General features: G+C 35.3%; 1 protein-coding gene across 1 annotated transcript in view; it reads right to left on the bottom strand.

Moving 5' to 3' along the window:
* The window catches only part of PAFAH1B1 (platelet activating factor acetylhydrolase 1b regulatory subunit 1), a 75,689-nt gene that overhangs the window by 12,420 nt on the left and 43,794 nt on the right, over nt 1-19,475 (bottom strand). The window contains exons 3-5 of the mRNA XM_024735277.1: nt 5,963-6,047; nt 5,583-5,657; nt 4,516-4,722 (exon numbers count right to left, since the gene is read on the bottom strand). Of these exons, the coding sequence (XP_024591045.1) occupies nt 4,516-4,722; nt 5,583-5,657; nt 5,963-6,047 (367 nt within the window). The remainder of the gene's footprint in view (nt 1-4,515; nt 4,723-5,582; nt 5,658-5,962; nt 6,048-19,475) is intronic.

The following is a 19,475-nucleotide window of genomic DNA, read 5'->3' as shown; positions in this document are numbered from 1 at the left end:
AAAAAAAAACAAAAAAAAAAAAAAAAAAAAAAAAAGTACCGGAAAAAAAAAAAAAAAAGGGTTTCAGAGTCCTATGACATGAATTTATATGTAGAATATTAGGGGAATGATAAAGGAGTATTCAATTCTACTAGACAAGCAAAGCTCAGACATCTAAGAGGCCAAGGAAAGACTTCACAAGATGTAACGATCCTTAAATAGCAGATTTACAGAAGCGTATGTCATTATGATATAAAAACACTGAGCCACAGTCACATTCTTAAAGATAATTTTTCTAAAAAAATAAAAATAATAAGCTATCAAGAATAATTACTATTAGAAACAGATCTCAAGAACATACTAAACTTCTATCCTGGTGGCCAAATACTAGTCTGAAGTTAAGTCTTTAACCAACACTAATTACATGCTCTAAAATCAAGTGACTGATTTCATTCTTTCCATAGTAAGTTCAAAGGTATCTGTGGTAGAGTGTATTTCACCCAATTTAGAGAAACTTAGAAAATGTATTTTGAAAATATGGAAACAATCTAAACATCCAATATTAGGGAAATGGCTACACAGATATAAAATTTGCTACTGTAAGGAATTTATGGCATGTATACAATAATGTTATATAAAAAAGACACAAAATTACACACGATTACAACTCCTGAACCTACTATGTTTTTTTTGTTGATATGGTATATCACACTGATTGATTTTCAAATGTGGAACCAATCTTGCATTCTGGAATAAACCCTATTTCCTTATGACATATTAACTGTCCTTTTTATGAACTACTGGATTCAATTTGCTTATAATTTGTTAAGGATTTTGCATTTATGTTCATAAATGGTATTATATCGGTCTATAGTTTTCTTTTTTTTTTGTAGTATCTTCACTCATTTTGATATCTAGTCAACTCTTCAACACCAAGAGTTCAGATGAATACTTTACATACTGAAAATAAACAAGGTGTGACCTTGAAGTTCACTTCCATTTAAGTTAATTTTCCTTCCATGCATTCATTAAAGAACACTGAAGCATTTTCCTCTAAAATAAATATACCCAGAATATGAACTGTGTCTCTTCATAAATGGTAAGCAAACAGAGCATTTTAGTGTTTATAAATGTCAGGAATTAATGAGAATTTTTTCTTTACTTGATATTTACCTTTTGTATGATTATAAAATAAATGCTCATGATAAAAATATAACGTACTGATATAAAGGCAATAAAAAATATCCATTATCCTACCAATGGCATAGTTTTTCCATTTTTTCTATGCTCCTTTTAAAAAAGTACGGTGACCGTGTATACTTCATTATCCTGTTTTTCCCTTTGCATCTTATCATAAGGATTTCTCCATGCCATTAAAAACTTATTAGCAAACATTCTTTTAAAAGTAATTCCTAATATTTTCTAAACAAAAGGAAAGACCTTTTCATTATAGAAAACATTATAGTGAAAACCTTTGAATAGTGAAAAATATCTGTCCTCATTCTGCAATAGTTAGGTCAGACAGTGATGGTGAAGAATTGAGTCAGAAAGTGTAAGCTTTCTAGCCCTTCATATATTCTATTAAATTGTTCTCCGGTAAGATTGTATCAAATGTAATGAGAATGCTTGCTTCATCAAATTCTTATCACCTCTGGGAATTCTCATTTAAAAAGTAAAATATCTTGGCAGATTTGATATATATTTTAACCTGCATTTCTTCTTCTATTAGTAGTGACGCCAAAGCTCTACTGTTGTTGGTTAGCCACTTTTTCTTCCTCTGAATTGTCTGTTCATGTCCTATAGTCCATTTTTCTGTTGAGATGTTACTGTTTTCCATATTTGTTTGAACTCTATATATTAAAGTTGGCAATCCTTGATCTGCTTTATTAGTTGAACGTATTTTTCAGTTTTGTTTGCTGTTCATTTTTCTTAACATTTAAGAACTAATTCTAAATGACAACCAGAAATAATGTTTCAAAAATTTAAATGACGCAATTAAAAAGTCATGAGCTATTCCAAATATCCATCCTCTATCATTTTTCTTAAATTGTTGTAGTTCAAATGTTGATAATGTAAATGAATGACTCTAAAAGGAACATGTTATATTTACTAGATGCACAAGAGAAATTATATAATAAAATTTTAATTTTGTTATAACTATAACATTATCTACAGTTTATTGGTGACTTACCATCCATCCACCAAACACTGTACCGTTATATACATTATGTATATATTACTTCATTTCAAGCAAAAGAATCTTATAGATATTTTTAATCCCCCTTCCAACAAATGAGAAATTTGAGCCTTAAACATATCAAGCACTTTGCCCAAGATAGTCACAAAATTACAGAAAATTCTGTCTCTGTGTGCTCCTTTGAGTTTTTGGAAGGTAGTTCTGTCTCAATCATCATTTAGGAATCCCCTAGCTTTACCGTAATTGAAGAATGAAAACCACTGGTAGAAACAGGTTTCTTTTCATTCCACAAAATATCCAACAAAATGAGAAAGACTTATGTATAAAATAGAACAGTATTACTTAAGATAGTAGATGACTGGAAATAAAAATCCAGTGGAAGATTTGTTAATGGTGTTGAGACACTGCTGACACTGAGTACTCCTTCAGTATTTTAAGCAGTTTCCATGTATTATTTAATCTTCCCCAAAGTCCTGTGACACAAGTACTAATTATCTTCATTTTACAGATGAGAAAAGAGAAGTACAAAAAGTTAATTTGCTCATATCACATAAATCATTAAGTGGGGGGGTCAGAACTTGAACCCAGAGCTTGTGCTCTTGACCATTAACTACTCTATAAAGTCTCCACATATAAGTAAAAAGATCAGTTTAAAATCATTAAAAATGATGATTCATTAGAAACAAAGAAAAGTATTTCTAAAATAAGTTTAATCAAAGAAGGAAGCAAAACTAAATACAAATGTTTTTCGTATGTGTGCACATTAAAGACTAAATGGAAGGGAGAACTTTTACTAGCTGTTGACATACATGGTATGGTTATAGATAAAACTTTTAAAACTTCCATTTGTAATATTTTAAAGTTGAACCAATAGCTAATTTTAAGATGGCATATTAGTGGTTTTATTTACGCTTTTAGACCACTGCTGCAAAATCAATAGTTAAGACTGAGTTTTCCATCTATTTGATAAATCTATCTTTACCCCCATGCTTCATGACAGCAGTACAGTTTTTAGTAGACAAGAGCATCGTGAAATTAATAAACTAAATACATGTCTACATAATTTGAAAGACAGCAATATATTAGTGTATTAGGCAATCATCTCAGCCTACAGAAATATTTAATGCAAATAGAATTTAAGACTCTCTTCCAATTACTTTGCAGCCCGACCCATGGATCACCAACCCACAGGATGAAAGTAAGCCACTGATTTAGAAACTAAAGAATCCACAAAAAGAAAACATACAATCATGTTTAAAGAACAGGTTAAGTATATATATTTAAGTCATGCCTGCGTTTTATGCTGACTGCTGCTATGTGATAAATACAATCTTAGCAATCTACTCACATTTTCTTATTTATACCTCTACAAATGAAACTTAAAATCTAGAACTTGGGAGCTTCCCTGGTGTCGCAGTGGTTGAGAGTCTGCCTGCCGATGCAGGGGACACGGGTTCGTGCCCCGGTCTGGGAAGATCCCACATGCCGCGGAGCGGCTGGGTCCGTGAGCCATGGCCACTGAGCCTGCACGTCCGGAGCCTGTGCTCCGCAATGGGAGAGGCCACAACAGTGAGAGGCCCGCGTACCGGAAAATAAAAAAAAAAAGAAAAATCTAGAACTTAATCTGAAATAAGCTTTAGATAGAGAAACCTACTTAAATTTTTAAAACTACATTTTACTTATCTTTCTGTACGTGGTTTATACAACTATCACTGTATTGTGTGTCTGAATCAAAGGAAATTATAAAAACAACTTTTTTCCTGATTAAAAATATTAAAATGTATATGCTTATCATGAAAATTTTAAAAAATGACAGAAATAAATAACTTATAAAATGGAAAGCTGCTACATTTCCATACCCCTAGAGAGAATTACTGTTTAGTTTGGAATCAAAACCATCAAGGAGAGTGCAATTTAAATAAATCCTCTATTGAATTTTTTTGTGGAAGATATTCACCCCCGGAATTACTAGTTTTGTAATCCTGTATTTTCATCTATCACCTCTGCTAATAAGTAAGGCACATACGTATACTTTAATTCTTCAAGAACAAAAGTTATTCGAGCACTGGGTGACCTATATTTGTCCAATGTTACATTAGTGACACCCAATTTTCTCAAAGTCATCAGTGAACTTATTTGGCAGCTTGTCTCTCAGGAGCTACAATGAAATTTTATTCTGTCTTTTAAGGTTTAGAATGAATCACACAGTTTCAGAGAGGCCCTCCTGTTCCTCTGCATAGGTCCTCATTTCAGGATCTTTTCATTTCTTTCACTCAATTTAACATTAAAGTTGCTTCTAACAATTATCCTATTGTATCTTTCAATTTTGAAATCACTACCTTGATTGTAGCATCCTCTGAAGCAGAGACCATAACACTGAACACAGGATGGAAAATGACTCGAGTGACTGGACTCCTATGACCACTCAATGCATATTTTTCTGGTGGACGGGGAATCCATTCTTTTGGGTCTCTTTTTTGACCAAGAGGTCCACCCGACGTAAATTCTTCTTTTGCTTCATTTAGCTTTGATTCTAATTCCATAACCTTAAGAGGAACACATAGTTATGTACAGATAAATTCTGATAAAAATAGTATATTTTTAAAAACCTGCCTTTATTTTGCATTCATATACGCAGAATAAAATTTCAGTAATTTACAAAGCATTTGTCAGATTTAATTGAAAATGATCTATATTAAATATATCACTAAAATCTTAGTGTGACAAAACTAAAAACTGAGAAAAATGCAATACAATTGTGTCTTACCTCCTTAACTCAAAGAAAAATTTGGAAGGTGCCAGGATACAAATTAGAGGAAGAGTAGGGAACCTATCTTGATCCATTCTAGTTACATTGTACATGCTAATCAGAATATTCATATTAAAAGCTAACATTACTGAGCATCTGTGTGGCTAGGCACTTTTCTAAGGGCTTTTTATGGATTAACTCATAACAATATTATTCTAATTTTGCCTACTAAAAGTATAAATTTTAGGACCAGAATATTACCTATTGCCTTCACTTTATAGATAAAAATAAAAGGTCAGAGATGAAAATGACTTGTCTAAGAGCACACTTTAGTGCTCTTTCCCCAGCATCATATTGGCTCCATGTGTTCTTCCCATCTAAGTGCATAAATGGGTTCTTCAGTACCAATTCCTTGAAGTCAGGGTTGTGTTAGATTCAACTCAGCCAGTAGCCCTGGTTGCATAAATTACCATTTACCAGCAATGATCTGTATAGGTCATAATGCATAGAAATAATAATGCATAGAAATGTATTTTTATTTGCCTTTTCAAGGTTAAATATAATTATTAATGTAAAAGAATAATTTATGTTGTTGATATTTTCAGTTTATATAATACTTTGAATACAACTAACTTAAAAGAAAAAAGACTTAGTTACCTTCTTTTGTAATCTAATAACAGATGTCCATTTTTTTTCCAAAAGACCAGCATATTTCTTATCTAATTCTTCATTCTAGAGAAAAAAAATGAGAACATTAAAAAAAAAAAAGGCAAAAATACAATAGTTCAAGCCATACAAACCATTCAAGCTCTAGGTTCAAACGTTACGAAAAATATCCTGATTATAAAAATAAATAAATAAAAACATCTGATTATACCAAAAAAAGGGGGGGGGAGGGTGAATACTAGGTTTAGTGTCAAGTAAACCACAATAACAAATGACAAGATCTGTGAATAACTCAGGTGACTGTTAACTAGGGATACCTAAGTAAAGTCCACTCATATATACTATGAATAACTGTAAAAAGTCAAACATACCATATCTAATTCAGCTTCCTTTTTAAAAACTGAATATGCTTCTTCATAGCCATTTGAACGAAGATAATCTGCTATAGCTCGATTTCTGAAAGAAAACAAATGCAAATGACTCCTAATAAACTCTCATTTCTATTTTGAAGAAAGAATATTTTATTTAAAAACTCATAAATCTTAAGACACTCTTTTAAGAGTATTACCTTCCAAATCATACAAGTATTTCACAAGAAAAGGAACCCCCCCCCAAAGCCTCTAAAACAGCTAATCCTGTCATAGTACATCCTTAAGATTATAACACTGTTCTTGAGCTTTTAGTTATGTTTCTAATGTGTTGCTTGCCTCACAAGCTGTAAGATCAAGATGTGGCTTATATAATTAGTTATCACTTTGTGACAGTAATGAAATTTAGTTTTGTAAGGAGAATTGTTCTGATAAAATTACAATTAATAAGTATTTTAATTTTAGAGACAGCTTTAAACCATGAGAGTGGGTTAAAAAAAAGGCATAAGCTACAAACTTAGCATATTATCATAGAATGAGAAATTAATTTAGAGTTAGAAAGAACTCAAAGGTTAGAGAAGCTGAATTAGCAAATGAATTTCATGCTCTCCTTATATTCTTTGAAGGCAAAAATCAGCTACCTGTCTCCTAAGGCAACCTATTCCAGTGTCTCTCAATATTTTTGAGCCTAAGTCCCACTGTGATAGAAATAGTTGTTTCCTTAGTATTGCCTTTAAAACATTTCAAATTAATTTAAATAATTTAAAAGTTTATACATACACAAGGTTAAACAAACTTTAAATATATAAGTATACAATAAAGTGTGGTTTCCACCAATGACCTCCAATATTCCATCCCAGAAGCAACCACTTTACCAGTGTTTTGTGTATTCTTTCAGTGATAATCTACCTATAACTACATATCCTTGCATAGTCTTCTAGAGATAATATGTGTTTTTAAAACAAACTGCAGTACACTACAGATAGTCTTACACACAATGTCACATAAACTCATTTAATCTCAGCAATCATTATCAGATGTAAATCTGCCTCTTCAAAAAAAATATTGTATTCCATTACAGAGAGACATATGCTTTTACTACTACAAACAATGCTGCTAGGACTATCCTTGTATAAATGTCAATGCTACTGCCCACCTAATGCTTTAGGAAATAAAACACTCTAGCAGTACTGTAGAATTGGTGGGACTAAGTTTTAATTCAATGGCATGTTAAGAACAAACAACGGAGAAAGATAATATGGAATTCGAGCAAACACTTCATATTCCAGGTAATTATTAGCATACCAAAGATTAAAGTACAATAACTAGGGACTTCCCTAGTGGCGCAGTGGTTAAGAATCCACTTGCCAATGCAGGGGAGACGGGTTCAAGCACTGGTCCAGGAAGATCTCACGTGCCGCGGAGCAACTAAGCCTGTGTGCCACAACTCCTGAGCCTGTGCTCTAGAGCCCGTGAGACACAACTACTGAAGCCATGTGCCACAACTACTGAAGCACGTGCACCTACAGCCCATGCTCCACAAGAGAAGCCACTGCAATGAGAAGCCCGTGCACCGCAATGAAGAATAGCCCCCGCTCACCGCAACTAGAGAAAGCCCGCACACAGCAACCAAGACCTAATGGAGCCAAAACCAAATAAATAAATAGATAAATAAATTTATTTATTTTTAAAGTACAATAACTAGTGGAGGGGCCTAATCCTCCAAGTGATGGTATTTGGAAGTGGGGCCTATGTGAGGAGGTCACAAATGGCGTTAATGTCCTTATGGAGAGACTAGGAACCAGGAAGTGAGCCCTCACCAGACACCGAATCTGCCAGTTCCTTGGTCTTGGACTTACTAGCCTCTAAACTGTGAGAAATAAATCTTTGTTGTTTATAAGCCACCCAGTTTATGATATTTTGTTAGAGCAGTCTAAGAACAGACTAAGACAAAAAAGATATACATTTTTTAGGACATTTTGATAGCGGTTGTCAAACTGCTTCCGAGAGTTGTAACCAGTTTATACTCCTACCAGCAGTTGCGAATGTCATCCCTTTACCACCTTTACTTTTCAAACATTTGGGTTAGCATTTACTGACTTAAAACAGTTGATGCCCTTTGATTCTGCTTATATAGCTTTTAAGAAAGTGTAGACGTTAAATTTTTAAGATTCTGCAATATTTCCAAATTCTATGTGGCCTAACCCAACATCTATATTTTTAAAAAGATGCTGTGTGGTAAATGTGATTAATTAGAAAGATATAGGTAATTCCAAATGTGCATAAAACAGCACCTCAAAAGAGTTGTATGTTACATTTATACTTTTTATAAAATGTTAAATCTAATTTAAAAAACAATATTCACTGTCTCTTTTGATCCTAAAACCATCCTGTAGAAAAGTATATTACTCCTATACTATGTAACTGACAGACTGATTTATCCAAAGTCACAAAACTAAGATGAAGTGAAATAATTTAGGATAATAATTCCAATCAACATTCATTAGGTAGGTGGGGAAGAAACCGGCTAAGTAGGTGGAATGCAAAACCTTCCTCCTTTAACTAGAATTGTTCCATTTTCATATACTTCCATATATTGTATTTCTTCATAAGTGTTTTAAAAGTGGATCTATACTGCAATTAAAAAAGCCTGACACTCAAAATTTTTTTATTGAAGTAGAGCTGGTTTACAGTGCTGTGCCAATGTCTACCGTACAAGGTGACTCAGTTATACACATACACACACACACACACACACACACACACACATATATATATATATATTCTTTTTTTAAATATCCTTTTCCATTATGGTTTATCCCAGGAGATTGGATATAGTTCCCTGTGCTATATAGTAGAACCTTGTTGTTTATCCATTCTATTTTTTTAAAATTTCTTTCTTTCTTTATTTTCTGGCTGTGTTGGGTTTTCGCTGCTGCAGCAAGTGGGGGCTACTCTTCACTGCAGTGCACGTGCTTCTCACTGCGGTGGCTTCTCTTGTTGCGGAGCACGGGCTCTAGGCGTGTGGGCTTCAGTAGTTGTGGCACACAGGCTCAGTAGTTGTTGCTCACAGGCTCTAGAGTGCAGGCTTAGTAGCTGTGGCGCACGGGCTTAGTTGCTCTGCAGCATGTGGGATCTTCCCAGACCAGGGCTCGAATCCATGTCCCCTGCACTGGCAGGCTGATTCTTAACCACTGAGCCACCAGGGAAGTCCTGTTTATCCGTTCTAAACATAATAGTTTGCATCTACCAACCCCAGACTCCCAATCCATTCTTCTTCCTCACCCCCCCTCCCCGCCGTGGCAACTACAAGCTTGATCTCTATGTCTGTATGTTTCTGTTTTGTAGATAGGTTCATTTGTGCCATATTTTAGATTCCACATATAAGTGATATCATATGGTATTTGTCTTTCTCTTTCTGACTTATTTCACTTAGTTTGATAATCTCTAGTTGCATCCATGTTGCTGCAAATGGCATTATTTCGTTCTTTTTTATGGCTGAGTAGTATTCCATTGTATATATGTACATCTTTATCTATTCATCTGTTGATGGACATTCAGGTTGTTTCCATGTTTTGGCTTTTGTGAATAGTGCTGCTATGAACACAGGGGTGCATGTATCTTTTTGAATTATAGTTTTGTCCAGGTTTATGCCCAAGAGTAGGATTGCTGGATCATATGGTAATTCTATTTTTAGTTTTTTAAGGAACCTCCATACTGTTTTCCATAGTGGCTGCACCATCTTACATTCCCACAAACAGTGTAGGAGGGTTCCCTTTTCACCACACCCTCTCCAGCATTTGTTATTTGCAGAGCTTTTAATGATGGGAATTCTGACCAGCCTACACACAAATTCTTGAAACCAAGAATGACTCATACTTTTAACCATTAAGCTTTTGTTTTGGTAACTGACTAGATCTGGGAGATGGGAGAAAACAGTTGATTTACAAGTTTCTGGTAGATGGTAATAACATTTACTTGGACAGGAAACAGGACAAGAGGAGGAAGGAAAAAAGGGCGGGGCAAGAATATTATTAGTTCAGTTTTAAACCTTTTGACTTGAAGTAGCTATAAGATATTTAAGTAAAGATATATGATACAGGAGGTAAATGAATATACAGGTCAGAAGCTTAAAAGATCGATCTGATGTAAGGAAAGTATTTAGGAAAATTACTAAACAGGTAGTAGTGATTCAAACCATGTAAATGGTGAAAGACACTTTGGACGAAGGTATATAATGGGAAGAAAAAAGGAGACTAGAAAGTAAATGATGGAACCTTGAGAGATACCAATAATTAAGAAGCCATTAGGGAGTGAAGAAGCCTAGTGTGAGAATTAAGAGATGTCAGCAAGTCAATGTAGAAGGGAGTTTCAAAGAAATGGAAATGGCTAACAATGACAAAGATTTGAGAGAGGTCAAGTAGAGTCTAAAAAGTGTCCAAACAATCTGGCTACCAAGAGGTCCCTGCTCACTTTAGCAAGTGCAGTTCCAGAACTTAAAGTAGCCTCAGTATTCCACTCCACAGTAAGGATTCAAATGAGCACTCTAAAATACTGGAGTTGGGGAGGAGCAGTGAGATTTGAGAATATCAGGGATGCATTCTCCTTCTATCTAATGAAGGTTAAATGTTAACAGTATTACTTGTTAAGAGTTTAGAAAAAGAGCTATTACATAGCATTAAAATATCATAATACTGAACTACCGAAGAGCAAGGGATATATACAAAAATATGGCAAATAAATTAAAACTGAAGTTTAAGCGAGTATGATACCATTAGGGGTAGTACAACATCCTGATGATGTACAAAGTCTACAACCCAGTCCCAGAAGAGTCTAGTCAATTTTATTTCCACATCAAATATAATTTAGACCTCTTAGTCACACTTCTAACCACAATGTCAGGTGAGTGGTGTTGACAGAGTCAAAAAACTTAAGTCAGGTTCCCATGGCCAGATAACCTTGGCACTACTGCCCCTGTTACCTCATCACTCAATATCTAAGCTAACTATCTGATCCGGAGAATGTGGAACCTCTAACTCAGGCAAGGTGTACCACCATCACTTAAAGTAAGAATAAATAAGACTGAAGAATCTCTTGGTTCTAACAGCCTAAAAGGTGCTTCTAGAGTTTGCTACTAATTTCAATTGTTGACCTAGAGTTGATTTTCATCAGTTTTATTAGGATGGAAGATTTATCCCCTTGGAAACAAGTGGACATCAAAGCACAAGTTTATAATAATCTCTCAAAGAAACTTCATACACATGAGTTAAATAAATCTACTAAGCCTTAGGAGATGAAGAAAAACAACTATCACTAGAATCAAAGAAAAATTCATGCAGAAGTGCAACATTCTGAGTAGAACCAAAACCAGTAACCCCATGCAGAATCAGAGAAAATGGTTAAAATCAAAAGAATGAATTGAGATGAAGGACTTTTATATATGAACAAACAGAATTGGTTAGACAGAGTTTAGGCTTACATATGGAATAGTATCACATTGGATATATTCTACTGCTGTCCTTTGAAATTATTATAATAACAAATGAGATTGTGTTTGTTTTCCTAAACTATTTCAAGTTTATTAAAATGCAAGGATTATATTCTAAGCATTTTAGCTGACTTCTTACACTCTCTTCATTGTTCTTATATCCCTAGGATAATTTTTGTAGCTGTGGTATCAGTCATAACATAATATGCCACAGTACCAATCCATACACACCCTCACACTCTTATAAAGGGAGATAAGAGTTTCAAAAGTTTTTCTAAATGCTATGAACTGCTAGTTAAACAAAAACAACTCTAAAAAGACTGGATAGCACCAACAATAGCACCAACAATAAAGGCGGAATACTTCAGGGTCCCCTGAATCTCTTACGAATATAAATTGAAGCAAAAGGTATTACAGAGCATGCGTTACGGGAGACTGAGATGGAAGCTGTTTTTCACAGGTAAAGAAACTGAGGCTTACAGAGCTTAACTGGTATTTTTGGCTAATAAATGGTGAACCTGAGAATCAAAAATTCGGCCTTTTGAAACCAAAATGACAATAACAGTATTTCTTCAAACTGTGTACTCTATTTTGTTTATTTATTTTTTGTGGTGCACGGGCCTCTCACTGTTGTGGCCTCTCCCGTTGCGGAGCACAGGCTCCGGACGCGCAGGCTCAGCGGCCATGGCTCACGGGCCCAGCCGCTCTGCAGCATGTGGGATCTTCCCGGACCGGGGCACGAACCCATGTCCCCTGCATCGGCAGGCGGACTCTCAACCACTGCGCCACCAGGGAAGCCCTAAACTGTGTACTCTAGCATTCTAAGGTTGAATAAAAATGTTCTAGGGATTCTATAAATAGTTAAAATTTATTGTTTATATGAGGAGAAACAAGGTTAAGTCAGTAGCTGACAAACAGATGTTTTCTTACCAGGCCCATCAGAAAAGATACACTGATCTCACATATTCAAGAATGAGGAAAGCAATGGAGTTAATGTGCACGGTTCGAAAAGTCTGCAGTGGCCCAATGACTGTGGGATGTCTGCAGGGTTAGGAGGGCACACCACTAAGATAATGAGAACACCCAGCAGGATCAAGCATACAAGTTCACACCCCCAGAAGTACATCATCATCTTCAGTGCCCTGTTCCAGAAGACAACCCTCACAACACCCCAGGCTATGCCATTTTAGACAAACACCAAGATGAACTACATAGTACTGGGGAAGATGTGAATAAAGTTCATTTCAAGTGCAGAGACACTACTGCAGGTCATTCCATAAGCTGCTGCCATAGGATATTAGCCAAGTCTTAGACAGGTAGGTAACATGACTTCTTAAATATGCTACAGCCACCCACTGAATCTCTGGGGAAAGGGGAGCACTGATATGATGAGTTCCTGGCCATAGGTCTTACACCTCTCCAACCTTATGGGCCCTGACAAAGGGTTACAATGATCATCCTTCATCATCACACTTGAAGATAGTTACCCCAAAAGGGTAGTCCAGGATTCAACTACTACCAGTCTTGGGACAAGTATAAGCACAGCAAGAGGTTACAATGAGACCTTATTCTGGCAGTGATGAAGTAAAGGAAAATAAATTTGGGTGAGCCAGGGTGAGTGGACCTTTATCTTCATCATTAAGCAAAAGAATATGTGCCTGGTATACTAGCCTGTCAGTTACCATTTCTCTTCAGCAGAGATCTGGGTCTGAGGTAACATCCATCCCTCACTCTCCATACCACAGCAGCAATAAAATGGTATATAAGTATGCCATGTTGGATTTCTTTTAAAAAGGCAAAACCAAAAACATGAACACACAAAAAAAGCATTATTACTTTTCATTCTCATATTTAGACGAAATTTTTTGAGTAATGGAACGACAACAAAGCAGAAGGCACCACTGAACAGTTCAGTTTTGATCCTCCCCCTCGTTTATGTCTTCTTCTTTACTCTTTTAATCTGTTAAGAAAAGTAACCTTACTGAGCTTCCCTGGTGGCGCAGTGGTTGAGAGTCAGCCTGCCAATGCAAGGGACACGGGTTTGTGCCCTGGTCCGGGAAGATCCCACATGCCGTGGAGCAGCTGGGCCCATGAGCCATGGCCGCTGAGCCTGAGCGTCTGGAGCCTGTGCTCCGCAACGGGAGAGGCCACAACAGTGAGAGGCCCGCGTACCCCAAAAAAAAAAAAAAAAAAGAGGAATCTTACAATAACGTAAATGAAGGTGTGATTGTGACATCATTTCACACTAACTGGGCCAGCCTCCCAATTATGTTGTTTCAAATTAGTGATACACATGTGTATTACTGACTGACATTAAAAAGAAGTTGCGGGCTTCCCTGGTGGCACAGTGGTTGAGAGTCCGCCTGCCGATGCAGGGGACACAGGTAAAAAAAAAAAAAAAAAGGAAAGGTCTTCATTAACATTAAAAAAGATATTTCTTATTCTTTTGACAAAATTCAACACCCATTTATGATAAAAACCCTCCAGAAAGTAGGCATAGAGAGAACTTACCTCAACATAATAAAGGCCATATATGACAAACCCACAGCAAACATCATTCTCAATGATGAAAAACAAACCATTTCCACTAAGATCAGGAAAAAGACAAGGTTGCTCACTCTTACCACTATTAACTCAACATAGTTTTGGAAGTTTTAGCCACAGCAATCAGAGAAGAAAAAGAAATAAAAGGAATCCAAATTGGAAAAGAAGAAGTAAAGCTGTCACTGTTTACAGATGACATGATTACTATACACAGAGAATCCTAAAGATGCTACCAGAAAACTACTAGAGCTAATCTATTAGCTCTAAACTAGAGCTAATGAATTTGGTAAAATAACAGGATACAAAATTAATGCACAGAAATCTCCTGCATTCCTATACACTAATGATGACAAATCTGAAAGAGAAATTAAGGAAACACTCCCATTTACCACTGCAACAAAAAGAATAAAATACCTAGGAATAAACCTACCTAAGGAGACAAAAGACCTGTATGCAGAAAACTATAAGACAGTGATGAAAGAAGTTAAAGATGATACAACAGATGGAGAGATATATACCATGTTCTTGGACTGGAAGAATCAACATTGTAAAAATGACTATACTACCCAAAGCAATCTACAGATTCAATGCAATCCCTATCAAACTACCAAAGGCATCACAGAACTAGAACAAAAAATTTCACAATTTGTATGAAAACACAAAAGACCCCGAATAGCCAAAGCAATCTTGAGAAAGAAAAACAGAGCTGGAGGAATCAGGCTCCTGCACTTCAGACACTACTACAAAGCTACAGTAATCAAAACAGTATGGTACTGGAACAAAAACAGAAATATAGATCAATGGAACAGGATAGAAAGCCCAGAGATAAACCCACACACATATGGTCACCTTATCTTTGATAAAGGAGGCAAGAATATACAATGGAGAAAATACTGCCTCTTCTACAAATGGTGCTGGGAAAACTGGGCAGCTACATGTGTAAGTCAGAAAGAGAAAAACAAATACCGTATGCTAACACATCTGTATGGAATCTAAAAAAAAAAAAGGTTCTGAAGAACCTAGGGGCAGGACAGGAATAATGACACAGATGTAGAGAATGGACCTGAGAACACCGGGAGGGGGAAGGGTAAGCTGGGACGAAGTGAGAGAGTGGTATGGACTTATATATACTATCAAATGTAAAATAGATAGCTACTGGGAAGTAGCTGCATAGCACAGGGAGATCAGCTCGGTGCTTTGTGACCACCTAGAGGGGTGGGATAGGGAGGGTGGAAGGGAGACGCAAGAGGGAGGAGATATGAGGATATATGTATATGTATAGCTGATTCACTTTGTTATAAAGTAGAAACTAACACACCATTGTAAAGCAACTATACTCCAATAAAGATGTTTAAAAAAAAAAAAAAGCTCTAACTCAAAAAACAAAAAAAGACATCTCTTATTAACATTTTAGAGATTTCCCTGGTGGTCAAGCAGTTAAGACTCCACGCTCCCAATGCAGGGGGCCCGGGTTTGATCCCTGGTCAGGGAACGAGATCCCACTTGCCTGCTGCAACTAAGAGTCCACATGCTGCAACTAAAGATCCTGCATGCCTCAACTAAAGATCCTGCATGCCTCAACTAAAGACCTGGCCCAGCCAAATAAATATTTTTTTAAATGTATTTTAAAAAGAAACCCCTTAAACCTTCAACCAACAAATGTTATAGTCAATGGTAAAGCACTAGAAATATTTGCATTAAAGTTGAGAACAAGAAAAGCATGCTAAAATCACTTTTACTTAAAATTGCTCAAAAGTGATCTATCTAAATAATAGATATAAAAATGGAAATGAGACTAAGATATGAGAAAAATGGCTGAAAGACAGGACAAAACAGATTATGAAGGACATGCAAGGCAAGAAAAGGTAGTTTAGTTTAAGTGATATTTTTAAGACTTACTTATCAGAAACATATAGGAAGATTAGATGGGATACTAACTAAATAAAGGAAGAGCATCATAAGTTAGCCAAGCCCTAAAGCATAAAAGTAAAAAGTAAAGATCCCTTAAAATCAAGTCATAGTCACAACAAGCATCCTCAGAATTACCTGGCTAAATACAAGTTCCATTTGCTGACGGAGCGTAATTTTAATTCTGCACTGAACAGCAAGATGGTCAATGATCTACAATACAGCTAATAATGGATTTGTATTTTTAGAACTGGTATGAGTCAAGTGGTTGTCATTCCAGTGCTGCCTGATGAATCATTCACTTGTCCCTGGTCTCCTTTTTGCACACTCAAATACCTAATTGCATCCCACCTTTCAGTTGACCTTCAATCTCACATAGACAATAGGAGCCACTCAGCATATAATTTTCTCCACTTCCTTAATAGTATTGGTGGTACTGCCTTCCTCTCTTTTACAGTATGACTTCTCTTCTAATACAATCCTCTAGAATACAATAAAAAATTTCAGTGAAATGAAATGTCATATGACACAATAAAAGCTTTGTATGAGTTCTATAGAAAAATCAACAATTTTGAAATTGATGACCACATCTTTACTATCTTTAGAGATGCCTACATTTCACTCTTCCCTATAAATGTCAAAATATAGTTTTTGAAACATTCAGCAATTTTATAATTTTGGTTTAATTTCACAAATGAAGTATGTGTTTTTGTTTACTAGGTTATTGTTTTGACAAGTCTAACATTAACAACAGGAGAAAATACCAGTACTCCTAAATTATAGTTAAGTCATTATTTGTTATCTGGAATGATGAGAATATGATGCATTCTACTGAATGAAATATTTCAATTAAAAACTTACAAAGAATAAAAAGATTAAATATAACACAAACTGAGAATATTTTAATCTTCCTTTGAAGCCTCAGAAGGCATCATACTCTTTCACCCCAAGGAAATATGGTTACAGGTTTCATTATTATCAACCTTTTAAAGTTTAAAAAGCAGCAGAACCTCAAAACATAAGCCAGATGAAAGCAATATATTAAGAAGTTTATGTTTAAATATATACTTGTTTTTATAGTCAAAGAAAATACATAGCTTTTTAAAATAAAAATTTGAAACTGAGAGGATATGAATTAGTTACAGTCTCATTTCAGTCCCAGCACCCAATTCATGTATTTTACTTTTCTTACGCAGTACTAGGAAGATTCTAATTCACAGAGGTAGTAGTGTACCCCCATGTACAATTTTAAGTGTGTAGGGAAGTACAGATCTTTACTTTTTTTTAAAGGCCAGGACAGAACCACTCTTTAATAGATACTAAATATATACAATGTTCAAATGTATGCAGAAGAGAAACTTGAACACCTCAACTAACTGAAGAGGTTAGTTTTTTAAAGCAAAACACAGCTTAAAAATATATTATAGTAACAAAAAGACATGAAGGAACCTTAAATGCACATTGCTAAGTGAAAGAAGTCATTCTGAAAAGCCTCATACCACGTGATTTCAACTTTTGGAAATGGCAAAACTACAGAGACAGTAAAAAGATCAGTGGTTGCCAGGGGTTTTGGAGAGAGGAAGGAGGGACGATGCAAGCACAGGGGATTTTTAGGGCAGTGAAGCTGTCTACAGGTAAAGCAGGATTTAAGAGAAGGGTAAAGAGAATTAGCTTTACACGAGCCGGCCAGAATTAGCTAACAGAGACAAACAATAAATTATCCAAAAAAGCCTTGAGATCACTTGAGGAAGATTAGCTCACCTGGGAAGGTCGTAGAAAGCTGAGGTAAAACACCCCAAGGGCAAAGGACTGTACTAATATGGTAGAAAGGTATACTAAGACAGCACACTCAATTTCAAGCTATGCCAGCTTTGTCTCACTTTTTCCCACGAACAGAACTGCCCTCAAAAATGCCACAAAGGACCCGTGCAAACTTTTTTAAGAGGAGAAGAGGAAAAGTAGCAAAGCAAGTAAAATAGAAAAGCATGCTATAGAGAGGAAGAATAACCCCTGGAAGCAGCAGAAAATTATAGATGAACACTCTATACCTTCAAAAAAAATCTAAGGTAACATAAAACTAAAAATAAATCAAAACAAAAGGAATCCAAAAAGACATAATACGATATAACCAAATACTGATATAATAAGAGCAAATGTTCTTAAAATAAAGAATATCCAAAACCTACCTTGGTGAACATGAAGATAAGTGAACAAATACTATGGATACCCTAGGCAGAAAAGCAAGGAGAAACAGGCTGACCTAAAGCTTCTCCACTGCAACCTATAATGCCAGAGAAATACCTAAGGCTTCTCCATTGCAACCTATAATGCCAGAGAATATTAATTATCTACAGTTTTGTTTAAAAGAAAATCCATTATTTTATTTACACAAAAAGTAAATATATTTGCTTTCTAAAATACTGAAACAATACTGTCAGAAATCTTCATTCTACCTTTATCCAATTTCATTCTTCTCTTCAGAGGTAACCACTGTTAACAGTTTAGTGTATATCCTTTCAGGCCTTTATCTGTGCATCTACACAGATATAGGCACAAAGAGAAATGCATAGTTGTGTGTGTGGGTGTTTAACAGAAACGTATCATACCATCTTATTTAACAACCAGATTATTTGACTGAACAACAGATTTTACACCTCTTTATGTGTAGATACACATAAATATACCACATTTTTAAGCTGATATACAGTATCCCATAGAATGGATGTACTATATTTAACATACCCCTAATGATAGACCGTTTTAGGTTGTTACCAGTTTCTTACCACTGAAAACAATGCAATAAACATATATAATTTTACACAGCTATCCATACAGAAATATTTGCATATGTGCTAAAAAGAGCTCTTTATAAAGAAAACTGTTAGATCAAAGAACGTATTTTAAAAGATACTGTCAAACTGACCTTTAAAGAAATTATAACAATGTATACATCCATCCGGTACCTAAGAGAAGCCATTTCCCTTCACCCTTGCTAGCCAAGGTTATCATCATTTTCATTTTGGACAATTGTTTAAAGAACAAACTGTATCTTGTTTTGTTTACAGATGTTAAATACTATGTCACATGTTTACTGGCCAATTTTATATTTTGTTTTGTTTGTGAATGGCCTTAGTAATATTTTTTCTTTTTTCTACTGGTTGTTTGTGATAATTTTTTAATCAATTTTTAGGACTTCTTTATATACTCTAGATGCCATTCCGTTGTTATATGTGTTGCAGATATTTTCCACAGCAGGTCGCTTGTATTTTAATTTTGTTTTAGGTCTTTCTTCTTATAAAAATTTTATAATTCGATATAGTCAGATTTACCACTTCTTTTGTTTTCCACATTTGGTATATTTAGGAAGTCTTTTCCTACCAAAAGGCTGCATTTTCTTCTACCATTTCTATACCTTATTTATTTATTTATTTATTTATTTATTTATTTATTTATTTATGGCTGCGTTGTGTCTCCGTTGCTGTGCTCAGACTTTCTCTAGTTGCGGCAAGCTGGGACTACTCTTCGTTGCGATGCACGGACTTCTCATTGCAGTGGCTTCTCTTGTTGCGGAGCACA

This window comes from Neophocaena asiaeorientalis, unplaced genomic scaffold (assembly GCF_003031525.2).
Source record: "Neophocaena asiaeorientalis asiaeorientalis breed wild unplaced genomic scaffold, Neophocaena_asiaeorientalis_V1.1 scaffold129, whole genome shotgun sequence".
Lineage (NCBI taxonomy): Eukaryota > Metazoa > Chordata > Mammalia > Artiodactyla > Phocoenidae > Neophocaena > Neophocaena asiaeorientalis.
Note: the sequence above shows the minus strand (reverse complement) of the source record. Positions and strands in the feature narration are given on the sequence as shown.